The sequence below is a fragment of the Drosophila arizonae genome, chromosome 3 (assembly GCF_054131065.1).
Source record: "Drosophila arizonae isolate 15081-1271.41 chromosome 3, UAZ_ARI_1.0, whole genome shotgun sequence".
Taxonomy (NCBI): domain Eukaryota; kingdom Metazoa; phylum Arthropoda; class Insecta; order Diptera; family Drosophilidae; genus Drosophila; species Drosophila arizonae.
Genome location: NC_142923.1, coordinates 1,802,400 through 1,815,076, shown reverse-complemented (window position 1 = coordinate 1,815,076; position 12,677 = coordinate 1,802,400). Strand labels below are relative to the sequence as shown.

Genomic DNA, 12,677 nt, shown 5'->3' with positions numbered 1-12,677 from the left:
GGGGAAGGGTGGAGAGGGAGAATTATACTAACAACTAATCAAGCACTCGTCCGTGTGCTTCAAAAATTAGTTTAGGCTAAAAACAAGGAAAAAGCAACAAAAACAAGAAAAAGTTTTAGCCACAGCAGCTTAACCTCAAAATCCCTCAAAGCAGTCTGGAGGGAGGGGGGAGGCAGACGGACAACAACAGCGTTAAGTGATTTTCTATGTGATGATACTTGAGCTCCACAGATTATGATATCACGAATTTCCTTGCGCCGCATGTCCGGGCGTGTCCTGGCGTGTATCCCGGCGTGTCCAGTGTCCTGCGTGTCCGTTGTCAATGCGCGCGTCATCAAGTTTTTGGGCAACAGGCCAGAAACAGCTTCCCAGCTTAAGCTAGATTTTTGTTTAACTTCCTCTCTCCCTCTCTCTCACTCTCTTTGCCCCTTCTCTCTCTCTCTCTCAGCCCCTCGCCATTGCAGCTCATTGAAAGTTTCGTGCGTTTTTATTACTTTGTGGCAAGTTCGGCGTTTATTATTCTTTTGTGTGTGTGGCGCATCGCCAAGTGGCACGAGGCACGAGGCAGGCGGCACGGGGCAGGCGGCAACTTGAGCTGCCCCTGCGGCACTTTTAAGCGCAGCCAAACGTAAATAGTTTGCATTACAGGGTATTAGCTGTGATGTGCTCCGCCTCAGGGAGCAACCAACTTGATAACTGATTAGAAAACTCATTTAGAGATTTGCCTGGGACTTTGCCTTTTGCTTGACAGACTTCAGCATAAACATTATTCAATTTAAAGCAAGTTTATGCATTTTTATGACAGCAGCCCATTTAGGATGAGAATTTAAGGAAGAATTGATTGGCTTTTCGAAAGTGTATAAGTGCATAAGGGGGCGTGGCAGAAGCCCGAGAGTATGAGGAAGTCGGTCTAATCGGTCGGTCTAAATTTGATCTAGTCATGTTCGTCTGTCCTACATCCGTATGCCTGTCCATCTGTCTGTTCTTACGTCCGTCTAACCCTCTGTCCGTATATTCGTCCATTTGTCTGCCCTTCGTCCGTCTGTCCCTACGTCCGTCTGATCCTCCGTCCATCTGTCTGTCGCCGTCCGTATCTCTCCCGTCTCCTGCTCGTTCGTTGGTCCGTCCATCTGTCTGGCTGTCTATTCCACCTGCCGTCATCCGCTAATCATCCGTCCGTCTGTCTGCCCGCCTATTCTTCTGTTCTTCCCTCGGTACATACCTGCGTACGTCCTTTTTTCTCCCTTCAGAGTAGCTCTCTGTCCGATGGTTTCCTTAGTTGTTCGTTCACTTAACTGTATATTTGTCTATCTGTCATCTATCTGTCAATCCGTCTATTTGTTCATTTGTCCGTCCATCCAGCTGTATGAACTCAAAGATCTCCCAAGCTTGGCATGCCTATAGTTTCTCCAAATCTTCTTCAAGAGCATCCGAACTGAAGGTTTATCCTCCATCTCTGTCTTGTTCTCTTATGCTAAAGTCGAGATATATTAAACCAGATTTAAATTGTGTAAAAATAAAACAAAATTTACCAGCAAAGCATCAACTCCTTTGAGTGCCGGCCAAGTCTGGGGCTGCGCGGCGTCGCACCAAACACTTGGCTTAATGCCACGAAATGCAATTAAAAATTGAAATTCAATTATGTGGCGTCATTTCACAGTCACAGTCACACAAACACGCACACGCGCACACTCACACACACACACTCGTACAGCCACTCACACACTCAGTTGCACACAATCTCCGCTAATCATTCGGAGCTGATGGGGCAACCAATTGGGATGACGAATGCATGCAAAGTGCCGCAGCTGAAGCTGAACTTGCCCTTGCCTCTCTTTCTCTCTCTCACTCTCTTTCTCACTCTGGCTCTCTCTCTCTCTCTCCCTCCCTCTGTGGGCGCAGCGCCGTGGTCACGTTATCGCACTTGACGCCATTTGCTCAAGTGTTTGCACTTTGGCGGTGCCAAACAATTTGCATGCGGCTGTCGCATTTCAGGCCAATCCCCCATCCCCTCACCTAAGCCCAATCCCAGTCCAAATCCCAATCCCAAACCCAATCCCTGTTCAACTTTGCTCGCTGCTTCAGAGCTCTCCAGAGCTCTCTTCGCTGCTGGCAACAATTCTAATCTCAAGCTAAAACCCAACTGAAAATCTCACGCATGACAATGCGAAATAGCTAAAAGATGCAAAAAGTGTAGCAATAAAACAGAGGCGAATGCATAACAAAACGATGTGAGGCAACAACGAATTTCAAATGCACTTTCCTATTTATGGCAAAAGAAATGAACAATATATATTGATATATAATATATATATAATATATAATATATATATATTGAGAGCAGTTTGAAATGCAACGAAAATCTTAGGTAAAAATTTTCCAAATTCTTTTCTCTATATTTTGGAATAAACAATAATCAATGGATGTTCAGAAAATCTAAAATTGAATATACTTAGACCACGAAAGGACAGAAGAATCAGATCTCATATATATGAATGTCTTTCATCTATGTGTCTTCACAGTATTAGACTTTATATATTATTCTACAAAGATTTGATCATATTTCGCTCAATACAACTCGATTTAAATATAATAATTAATATGACATCATTTTTCAAAAAGTTACAAAATATTTTTCATATTCACAGAATTTTGTATATTTTTAAATAGTCGAAACATTGTTCATTCACACATTTCTTGCTTTGGCTTTTACATTTTTATAATTTGTATAAATTTATTGCTTTGCCTGCAAAGCACGTCATGAAAAATCAAGATATAATTATTTTATATATTTAAGAAAATCGACAAAAGATTTTATATTTATATTTATATTTATTTATTAACGTATATCGAATCAGATTAAGACAAAGCTGCTCGCAAAACAGAAAGTATTAACGTTCTTGACAGCAAATTTTGTGAGCAAGATAAAGTATTTGCCAGCCAGTTGGCCGCCAGCTAGCCAGGCAAGGCCAAGCGACTCGAGCGAACTGAACTGCATTGCAGAGTTATTTGAAAAGGTATAAAAACTGTCAACCTGTGGTCCCAACAGACCCAAGTGGGCGTATGGCAGCGAAGGGGGTTTGTGGGGCGTGGGGCGTGGCAACACAATGACATGTGCACAAATTTTGAAGAGATGAGCTTTAGACACTTCAACACTGCAAATGTGTGTGACTAGAGCTAGAGTGGGGGTAGCTGGCTTTTAAGCTCTTGAGAGGCAGATGAAAAAAGTAGAGAAAGAGAAGGAGAGAGAGAGAGAGAGAGGGAGAGAGAGGGAGCTGCACTCGAGCTGCAATTAGAAGTCAATGGGCTAATGCAAGATGATCTGCTTTTTGCCAGCTTTTTTACGCTTATTTATATTCCGAGTTTTCATCTTTGTTTTTCTCTGTGTGTGCAGCCCTACGAGATGTACCAGTGGACGCATACGGAGCAGCCCACCACCTCGCTGCCGCTCACACCTGGCAAGCTGGACAAGGTGACCGCCTGGCCCTTCTCGAGCACACCCTCCGTGCAGAAGGGGCACTTCGAGGGCAGCTCGGCGCAAACGGACAGCCAGAAGACGCTGCAGCAGATCCTGCGCAAGCGTCTGCTCAACTGCGCCACCCTGGCCGAGGTGCATGCGGTGGTCAACGAGCTGCTGAGCAGCGTCGATGAGCCGCCGCGGCGACCCTCCAAGCGCTGCATCAACCTGACCGAGCTGCTCAATGCCAGCGAGGCGACCATCTACGAGTACAACAGGCCCGCGGAGAGCAAGAGCTATGCGGATGCGGGCAGCCAGACGGAGGGGGAACTGACCTGTCAGGGCTCGTGCAAGTGTGGGGGAATCTCTGCAGGAGCAGCCACAGGTGCAGCAGAGGCAACAACAGCTGCACCACCACCGCCGCCGCCTCCGCCACCACCGCCGCCTCCTCCTCCGCCTGGCAATGCAGGTGGCGCTGCACCACCGCCACCGCCGCCTCCACCGCCAGGCAGTGCTGGTCCGCCGCCACCACCACCACCAGGTGCACCTTGCCCCGGCAATATGCCGCCTCCTCCTCCACCCTTAAGCACGTCCAAGTCGGGCTCCTCGCTGGCGCCTGCACCACTGCCAGATCCCGCCGAGGGAAATTGGTTCCTACGCACATGCGGTAAGTAGTCCAGCATACTCAACCGCCAAATGGAATCTCTAATTAGCCCTTTAACCCTATCCAGTTCAGCGCAAGAGCGCCGTCAATCCGCCCAAGCCGATGCGTCCCCTGTATTGGACGCGAATCGTTACCTCTGCTCCGCCCGTGCCGCGTCCACCGTCGGTGGCCAATTCGACGGATAGTGCGGATAACAGCACTAGTTCGCCGGAGGATTTGCCAGTGCCAGCTGCTCTGCCGCCAGTTCCTCCACCCTGCAAGGAGATATGGACGGAGATTGATGAGACGCCGCTGGACAATATAGACGAGTTTACGGAGCTCTTCTCGCGGCAAGCCATTGCGCCAGTCAGCAAGCCCAAGGAGCTGAAGCCGAAGCGTGAGAAGTCCATCAAGGTGCTCGACCCGAAGCGCTCGCGCAATGTGGGCATCTTCTCGAGAAGCCTACACGTGCCCGCCAGTGAGATAGAGCACGCCATTTACCATGTGGACACGTCAGTGATTAGCCTGGAGACGCTGCAGCAGATCAGCTTCATGCGCGCCACGGATGAGGAGCTGCAGCGCATCCGGGAGGCCGATGGCGGCGATATACCACTCGATCATCCGGAGCAGTTCCTGCGCGACATATCGCTCATATCCATGGCCAGCGAGCGCATCTCGTGCATTGTCTTCCAGGCGGAGTTTGAGGAGTCTGTCACGCTGCTCGTGCGCAAGCTGGAGACGGTGTCCCAGCTCTCCCAGCAGCTGATCGAGAGCGAGGATCTCAAGCTGGTCTTTTCCATAATTTTAACGCTGGGCAACTATATGAACGGGGGCAATCGACAGCGTGGCCAGGCGGATGGCTTCAATCTGGACATTCTGGGCAAGCTCAAGGATGTCAAGTCCAAGGAATCGCACACGACCCTCCTGCATTTCATTGTGCGCACCTACATTGCTCAGCGACGCAAGGAGATGACCCTGCACGAGATAACGCTGCCCATACCCGAGCCCTCGGATGTGGAGCGAGCTGCCCAGCTGGACTTTGACGAGGTGCAGCAGCAAATCAACGATCTAAACAGAAAGCTAACGGGTGAGTTGAATACGGATTCCAGGAATATCTACGGCAACTAATTCGGAGTCTACTCCTCCTTCTCCTGCTCCTTGCAGCTTGTAAACAGACTACGGCCTTGGTGCTGAGCGCATCCAGTGAACATCGCGAGCCTTTCAAGTCCAAAATGGAGGAGTTTACGGCCAGCGCCGAGAAGTCAGTTGCCAAGCTTCATCAGCTGATTCAGGAGTGCCGGGAACTCTTCCTGGAAACCATGCGCTTCTACCACTTCTCTCCCAAGGGCTGCACCCTGACCTTGTCTCAATGCACGCCCGACCAGTTCTTTGGTTATTGGACGAATTTTACCAATGATTTTAAGGATATATGGAAAAAAGAGATTACTATTCTCAAAAACGAAATGTAAGTTAATTACGACAATACTGTGTGAGATACGCAGCTAACGGAATTTTGCATTTTCTTTTCCGTCTATTTTTAGTATCAAAAAGCCGAAGCAATTGGCGGTGGAAAATCGCCGCGATAGCTCCACTAGGGATCGCACTTCGTGCAAAGCTCGCGTGAGACGCAGCAAAAACTAGTTGTTAGTCCAAAATTAGCCGTACATTTCGTTTAAGCTTAACAATAAACAAATCAGAAAACTCCTCGCACCATTCAAAACTAATCAACATCTATTAAATTTTAAATTTTACCCACAATATGAGAAAATACCAAAAATACTAGCGCCAAAATTATAAGAAATTTTGCAACACAGAAGCGCTAAAACGATAGCCGTTTGCTAAGTTATCTAAATTGAAGTTATCGCCGGCCGCCACAGCCGGTGCACAACGAGTCAACAATAACAGCAACTAAGTTATCTAAATTGGAGCTATCGGGCGACCACCACCACCATCGCCAACACATTTTAACGCTCGACCAAATTGAGTAAACAAAAATCTGGCGCTCCGTAGAAGAAATTCAGCTATATTCCAAGCATGTCACATCCAAACACAACGCGGCGCAAACATGTGCTCAAGGAGATGATGGAGGACGACTACTCCCTGCCCACGGAACAGCAGCAGATCGTGCGTGTTGTCAGCAGCCGAGGCAACAATCTGCACGAGGTGGAATCGGCGACAGCTGAGAATTTTCTGGGTGAGATCAGGACTAACCATTTATAGATATGCTCTTTGATGCTATTATCGATTATATCCCTCGCAGTCTCTATGCCCAACAAATTTCGCAAGAATGTGTGGGTAAAGCGCGGCGATTACATATTGGTCGAACCGATTGAGGAGGGCGACAAAGTAAAGGCGGAAATAAACAAAATCCTAACTCCGGAGCATATCAAAGAATTCACAAAGGCGGGCATATGGCCGGAACTCTTTGCCAAGAAGCCGGCGACGCCAAGCAGCAAAGCCGAACATTCCGGCGCTTCTGGTTCCGATAGCGATGATTCGCTGCCGCCCAACACAAATCGACCCGCGAATATGGATGACGACGACGAGGATACGGAGGAGAGCAGCGCCGAAGACTGAAGAATGAATTTGGATTATGCATTTGATTGTGCATTACAAAAAGTTTAGCTAATGTATATTTTATAACGAATTATTTTCCTCTCGCAATTGTTGTAACAACAAATTAAATTATGTACGTACATAAAAGATATAAAAAAAAGTGAGTAAGAAAACTAGTAACAGAATATATGTATAATGATAAGCGTTCCCTGTGTATGAACGTAAAAAAAAGTATAAAATAAATTAAGGAAACTAGTAAACAAATAAATTGGTTTACTATACGTACGTACATAGGCCCAAAAAAATTAAATAAAAAATAATATACATAAATTGTTTGCTTTAATTGTTGTTACGTTTGCTGCGGCTGCGTCCACTGCGATGCTTGCAAAAAGCTAAAAAGCTAGAGATCTCTGTGCCGTATAAAGCGTGCGAAGTGGGTTGCTCTCCAGCAGTCCAACTCCTACTCCTCCGACTCCTGTGCATCACATATTTCAATGTTCTCTTTCTGTTCCTCGTCCTCAGTCTCTTCCGGCTTTGTCGGCGGCTGATGCTGCGGCTGTTGCTGCGGTTGCGGCTGCGGCTGCACTGCATCATGCTTGGACTCCAGCGCCAATGTCGATGGCCGCGGCTTAGTAAACGGAAAATTGCTGAGATCCTCGAACTGCGGCGTGTGCACAGCAATCAAATCCGTTTGCGTGGAGCTCGTATCACGTGGCTCAAAGCTGGTATATTCGATGTCGTCGCTGTCGGAGCAGTTGCTTCTGTTGCTGACGTGCTTCTTCAGCGCATCCTGCGGCAAATTGCAGACCATGGTCAGGCAATTGACAATCGTGCCGATCGAGCTCTGCAGCTGTTGCACCTGATCGGTAAGCATTGTGCAACGCTTAGCCAGGTCATTGACAACAGCGGCCGAGTTCTGATCGAGGCACACTTGTGACTGATTGCTGTTGCTGTTGTTGCTGCTGCTCGCATCCTCCGAGTTCGTGCAGTGCTCGCCGCCAGCCTTCGGGTCCACCTGCATGGTGGACACCTTCTTCCACAGCGCATTGATGGCCTGCATTTGCAGCTGTTGTATCTTGCGCTCGTTCTGCAGCTGCACCTTGGTCATTATCATGTCCTTGTTGAGTTTGCTATGGAGAGACACAGAGAGAGATAGACAGAGGGGAATGTGTATATAGATATATCGAAGCTTACTCGATGTATTCGTGCGTGCGCTGTTTGTGCAGTTTCTCGGCAATGTCCTTGGTTTTCTTGCGCGTGTGATAGCCCCGCCACATCTTCTGTATGGTCACAGCCGAGGACTCAGTCACGTGCTCTATCAGGCGATCGGCGCAGTTCAAGTTGTTGTCCAGCTGCTGCTGCTGCTGCGCCCGCTCAGCTGCCATTTTGCGTATGGTCCTTAGCTTCTCCACGTTGATGAGCTCGCCATCCTCATCAGTGCTGAAGCCGCCGCCGTCAGTTATGCTGATTGAAGACGAATTCAGTTGCTGCTGCTGCTGCTGCTGTTGTTGTTGTTGCTGCTGTTGCTGCTGTACTCGTTCCGTCTTGCGTGGACTGCTTGTGGGGCTCTGCATGCGTCGCTGTTGTGGACTGCGCACGCGCGGCAAATTTAGTTTGTTGTCTGACATTGAGTACATGTTGAAATAGAAATTTGAAATACATTTGAATCGAGGAGAGAGAGAGAGAGAGAGAGAGAGCTAGACTCGTCTACCTTTGTTCTTGTTGCCTTTGCTCTTGTGCAGCTGCGCGTTGAGCGCTGTCACTGTGGCTCGCTGAGCAACGACGGCGGGACAGACGTCGGGACTCATCAGGGTCTCCGGCACAGGCACCATTTTAGAGGCAGCAGCCAATGGCCCGCCGACAGGCGTTTGACCCACATACGCTTGCTCTGCAATGCAATGGGAGAGGAGCAACAATTAGAGCTGGACGAGATTGGGAGTGCGAGGTGCGAGGTGCGAGGTACTACCATTGTAGGGATTCGGCGTTATGTTGCGAGGCGTTGACTCTGTCGAGTTGTAGGTCTTGGTGGTCACGCTGCTGGACATGCCGGAGAGGCTGGCCAGCGAGTAGTTGTCGCCCTCATTGCGGATGTTCTCTATCAGCGAGGTGCTCATCTGCAGCGAGTGATGGCTCGAGATGCCGTTGTCGCTGCTGATGCTGTTGTTGCAGCTGTTGCCATGGTAGCTGTTCGCCATGGACTCCGGCGAGCCTTGGCGTCCGCTCAAACGGGAAACTATGGGGGGTGCATCAATTACAAATTAGTTAACAAATGGAATATTTATCAAGAGCTCACAGCGCGGTGACTGGATGCGACTTGTAGGCTTCTTGCGATGCGACGAGGGCGATGTGCTAGCCGAACTCGCATTTGCATTGTCCATTATTTCCTCCTGCAGCTGACGCTGATGATGCTGCGCTTTGCTTAAGATCAAGCGCAACTTACGATCGTTTTCCTTCTCCAGTGCCTTGCCCACCAGTGGGCAGGCCGAGCTTAGGTATTTGGCCAGAGCAGCCTGCTCGCCCACACGGAACTGACGACCTCGTCCCTGACTGTAGAGCCACTCAGCCTTGAGGCTCTCAATGGGATCCACCACGTAGCCATCGATGTATTTCAGACTCATGCACCAGTTCAGCACAAAGGGACGGTAATCAAAGCCGCTAAGGAGGAAGGACACACAATTGTATGAGCACAGCTGAGACCCTTCCAAGCTTTACTTACTCCGTGCTATTCGCTCCCATTGTCATGATCACACAAGGATTCTCAGTTATGGAGATGCTCAGCAGATTCGACAGATGCGACAGCGTGCAAATCTCATTGAGATCGTTTATGTTATTCTTCGCCAGGTTCAAGGTTTCCAGAGAGACGGGCAAGTACTTGTCACACTGTCGCAGATGGGTCAGGCGATTGCCCTGCAAATGGAGTTCGCGCAAGGAGCGAAGGTAGGACATATCCGATATGCTGCCAATGCTGTTGTCTGCCAGATTCAAGTATTCCAGATTCACATTCGTATTGAGATGCTCGATGGTCTTGATGTTGTTGCCCTCCAGATTGAGCACACGCAGATGAACGCATTCCTTCAGGCCCTCAATCGAGAGTATTCCATTGAAGGAGAGGTTCAGCTCGCGTAGGCAATGGAGTCGACAGACGCCATACATGCGCAGCAATTGATTTTTGGCCAGCGACAGCTGAAAAGGTTAAAGGACATTCATTAGAAATTCATTCATGAGAATATTGACATTTTGTATATATGTATTATTTATTATCTATATCGTCACCGTTTCGATCTTCAGATACGAATCAATGTTGTCGATTTTCTGCAGCTCATTGTCGTCCAGTATCAGCTTGCGTATATTCTGGGCATCGTCCTGTTTTGGCACCTTCTTCAGCTGCTGCTTGGATAGGTCTAGCGTCTGCTTTTCGCTGCAGCTCTCGTCGCCTGCAAAAGAGAGGAGAGAGAGGAGAGCAGTGTGACCAGGGGCGTGTAAACAGTGATGAAGTCATCGTCTGTGCAATGGCAGGTGTTGAGGCTGAGGGTGGCGCCGTGCCCACCCTCAAAAGTAGACTGCGAATTGCAATGCACGCCGATAGACAAACCCGTCTCAAGCGCCAATTGCAGCAGCCGCAGCAAGCAAACGTTAATTAGCCAACTGAACAACTCTAATAGCAACTTACCACTCATTTTGTAACAGCCAAATTCCTGCACTTCCCAACTAATGTGTGAATGGAGTTAATTTGGCAGCATTCGATGGCGTCCACTACGAAAAATCAATGTTTGGGAATGCGAGCGCCTCCCTCCTTTTGAAACCAGGGCTGCGTGCTGATACTAAATAACATTACCACTGTTATTAACAGCGCGCTGTTTTAATAGCAACGTAAATAATGCAATTTCAGTCACAAATTTTGTATATTTTACCAAAAGTTGAGAAAACTAATTTTGTAAGCTGACAGACAACTGTGATAGTCAGTGTGACTCATTATCGATAAACGATTGCAACCCTAATGTTGCGTACATTTATTCAACTATCAGAGCTGGTCACACTGTTATCGTGTGAATGGCGCTATATTTTGAAAACTCTTGTTCTTATTGGGCGTTTTGTGTGGTTTTATACAAATCATCATTAGAAAATATATATGGAACGATAAACTAAAATGTATTCTTTGGCTTATTCTTCGATATGTTTGGCCCAAACGCAGACTCTACGGATCTGTAGACCTCGCCCACCATGCACGGCACGCGTTCCAGATCTTCCATTAGCTTCATTTCCTCCTGCAGATTGTTAAGATACATGCGCTGCACACGTCGCATCATGGGCGCAATAACCTTGGAGCTGACTATGTCCTCGACAGAGAAATCGAAATTATGATTATCCGCAGGAGCGGGCATCGGTACAGAATTATCTTTTGACACACTTTTAGGAATTTTGAACTTTTCCTCATCCTCGACCGGAGCACAGTCGGTTTCTTCCGACAAGCCAAGTGAGGGCAGCAACATTATCTTGCTAATCGACTTCTCCATTCGTTCCTGCATCTCGATCTCCGACTGCACCACAGAGCGCAAGTTCTCGCCACTCTTAGTGGTAATCACAGTCCTGGCCGATTTCGAGGATGGACTATCTGTGGCCCCATATTTGGCGTTGAACTGAGCTGTGGCTAGTCTGCAACGTTCGCGTGTCGACTCCAGCATGGAAGTCGAAGTCTTTAGCTTCCTTGGCGAGTGATCTGGGGGAATGGAGAGCAGCTGCTCGCTGTGATCGCTATGATCGCTGTGAGTATACGCCGAATCCTTGCCAAACTTTGAGTTCTTATACAGCAAACAGTCTCCGTCGGCGCCCTGGCGATCCGGCTTGTCCTCCGAGGGCAACGAAGGCAGGCGATAGGCGCCTCTGGACTGAGGCACATAGTCCGCATTGAAAAATGACTTCGACTTCTCGTAGCGGGGTCGAGGTTCAATCTTCGATCTGTTCTGAGCTCGATTCACAAGCGTTTCCATTATCGGATGTTGCTGATGCTGATGCTGATGCTGATATTGATTCGACTGATGCTGATGATGATGATGATGCTGTTGATGTTGATGCTGATGCTGATGCTGACGGTGCTGGCGCTGCTGCTGCTGCTGTTCTTTCTGTAGTTGCTGCTGCTGTTGCTCTTTCTGTAGCTGTTGCTCTTTCTGCAACTGTTGTTGCTGCTTCAGCTGTAGTAGCTGCTGCTGCTGCTGCTGCTGTTGCTGTTGCTGTTGCTCTTTCTGTAGCTGCTTCTGTTTCTGCTGACTGTGACGTAGACAAGTCTGAGTTGCCTTTTGCAGCAGCTCCTTGGGTCGAGCCGCCTTCTGCTTGACCTGCAGCGATTCCTTCTGATTGCACACAGCATAATGATCCAATTGCTTCCTGAATTTTTGCTCATTGATTTGAGTTGTTGTAGTCTAGCAGATAAAAAGGAAGCATTAGAAATTGTCGCCAATTAAGCGAGTCGTAGCTAACCGTCGGGTTGGCCGTGTAGTTGTGGTAGGTCTTATGGTACTTATTATAGGAATCCATTTCTCTCAGAGTATATCAACCTCTCCGGAAATATATATATATGCTTGTTTTATAAGGAGACCCGTTCAATTTAGCAGTTGAAGTGTGAATTGAAACGGAGCTTGAAACTCCAGAGTTATACAAAACTTCAAGGCACACCATATACAAAACAAAAAAAAAAGAAGAAAGGAAATATAGAGGAAAATATATTTGACGTTGGCTTAGCAAATAGGTAGAATGTACTCTACAATAAACAATAATAGAAATAAAAACATGCAATTATAGTCGAAGAATTGCTAAGCACCTCGATAATCACTACAAATCCCATGAAATCTGGCTTCGTATCAATATTTGTCCCTTAGTTTCATTAGGGTTCTTTTTATGCCTTCTAATAAAAACACAATTGGCTAATTAATTAGTATCATCATTACTATCATCATCATCATAATCATTATTATAGGCGACAAACTAACTTTAAGCTGTTTCCCATGTGGCAAACGCTTAACAAGT

General features: G+C 47.7%; 4 protein-coding genes across 10 annotated transcripts in view; 2 read left to right on the top strand and 2 right to left on the bottom strand.

Annotated features, from left to right (window-relative positions):
- Window positions 1–5,824, top strand: part of capu (formin protein cappuccino) — a 43,067-nt gene extending 37,243 nt beyond the window's left edge. For all 5 annotated transcript variants that reach the window (XM_089465009.1, XM_089465006.1, XM_089465007.1 and 2 more), the window contains 4 exons: window positions 3,395–4,124; window positions 4,189–5,187; window positions 5,265–5,565; window positions 5,642–5,824. In XM_089465009.1, the coding sequence (XP_089321135.1) occupies window positions 3,395–4,124; window positions 4,189–5,187; window positions 5,265–5,565; window positions 5,642–5,741 (2,130 nt within the window). In that variant the 3' untranslated portion in view covers window positions 5,742–5,824. The remainder of the gene's footprint in view (window positions 1–3,394; window positions 4,125–4,188; window positions 5,188–5,264; window positions 5,566–5,641) is intronic.
- On the top strand, window positions 5,763–6,986 carry LOC108611466 (putative RNA-binding protein EIF1AD). The gene is made up of 2 exons (XM_018004137.2): window positions 5,763–6,294; window positions 6,361–6,986. The coding sequence occupies exons 1-2, from the start codon at window positions 6,135–6,137 to the stop codon at window positions 6,675–6,677; spliced, it is 477 nt and encodes a 158-aa protein (XP_017859626.1). The 5' UTR covers window positions 5,763–6,134; the 3' UTR covers window positions 6,678–6,986.
- Cep97 (centrosomal protein 97kDa) lies at window positions 6,913–10,645 on the bottom strand. Of its 3 annotated transcripts, XM_089465031.1 has the most exons (9): window positions 10,568–10,645; window positions 10,327–10,510; window positions 9,930–10,090; window positions 9,373–9,839; window positions 8,950–9,311; window positions 8,623–8,889; window positions 8,368–8,544; window positions 7,851–8,277; window positions 6,913–7,786 (listed from the first exon to the last, which is right to left on the bottom strand). In XM_089465031.1, the coding sequence occupies exons 2-9, from the start codon at window positions 10,331–10,333 to the stop codon at window positions 7,117–7,119; spliced, it is 2,538 nt and encodes an 845-aa protein (XP_089321157.1). In that variant the 5' UTR covers window positions 10,334–10,510; window positions 10,568–10,645; the 3' UTR covers window positions 6,913–7,116. The 3 variants fall into 3 exon arrangements, with proteins under 3 accessions (XP_089321157.1, XP_089321158.1, XP_017859623.1); XM_089465032.1 differs by having other exon boundaries at window positions 9,097–9,311; window positions 10,327–10,590; XM_018004134.2 differs by having other exon boundaries at window positions 10,327–10,587.
- Window positions 10,646–10,695: 50 nt separating this feature from the next.
- On the bottom strand, window positions 10,696–12,346 carry LOC108611465 (uncharacterized). The gene is made up of 2 exons (XM_018004135.2): window positions 12,132–12,346; window positions 10,696–12,073 (listed from the first exon to the last, which is right to left on the bottom strand). Exons 1-2 carry the CDS (start codon window positions 12,186–12,188, stop codon window positions 10,799–10,801), a joined length of 1,332 nt encoding a protein of 443 aa, XP_017859624.2. The 5' UTR covers window positions 12,189–12,346; the 3' UTR covers window positions 10,696–10,798.
- Between the last annotated feature and the right edge of the window lie 331 nt (window positions 12,347–12,677).

What these genes read in the sequence shown, in the direction of transcription:
- LOC108611466 (XM_018004137.2), top strand. Translation starts at nt 6,135, where the DNA reads ATGTCACATCCAAACACAACGCGGCGCAAACATGTGCTCAAGGAGATG. An exon ending in GACAGCTGAGAATTTTCTGG is followed by an intron (nt 6,295 to 6,360) that starts GTGAGATCAGGA and finishes TATCCCTCGCAG; the next exon opens with TCTCTATGCCCAACAAATTT.
- Cep97 (XM_089465031.1), bottom strand. An exon ending in CAAAGGCAACAAGAACAAAG is followed by an intron (nt 8,278 to 8,367) that starts GTAGACGAGTCT and finishes ACTCAATGTCAG; the next exon opens with ACAACAAACTAAATTTGCCG. An exon ending in CGCACGCACGAATACATCGA is followed by an intron (nt 7,787 to 7,850) that starts GTAAGCTTCGAT and finishes GTCTCTCCATAG; the next exon opens with CAAACTCAACAAGGACATGA.
- LOC108611465 (XM_018004135.2), bottom strand. Translation starts at nt 12,188, where the DNA reads ATGGATTCCTATAATAAGTACCATAAGACCTACCACAACTACACGGCC. An exon ending in ACTACACGGCCAACCCGACG is followed by an intron (nt 12,074 to 12,131) that starts GTTAGCTACGAC and finishes TTTATCTGCTAG; the next exon opens with ACTACAACAACTCAAATCAA.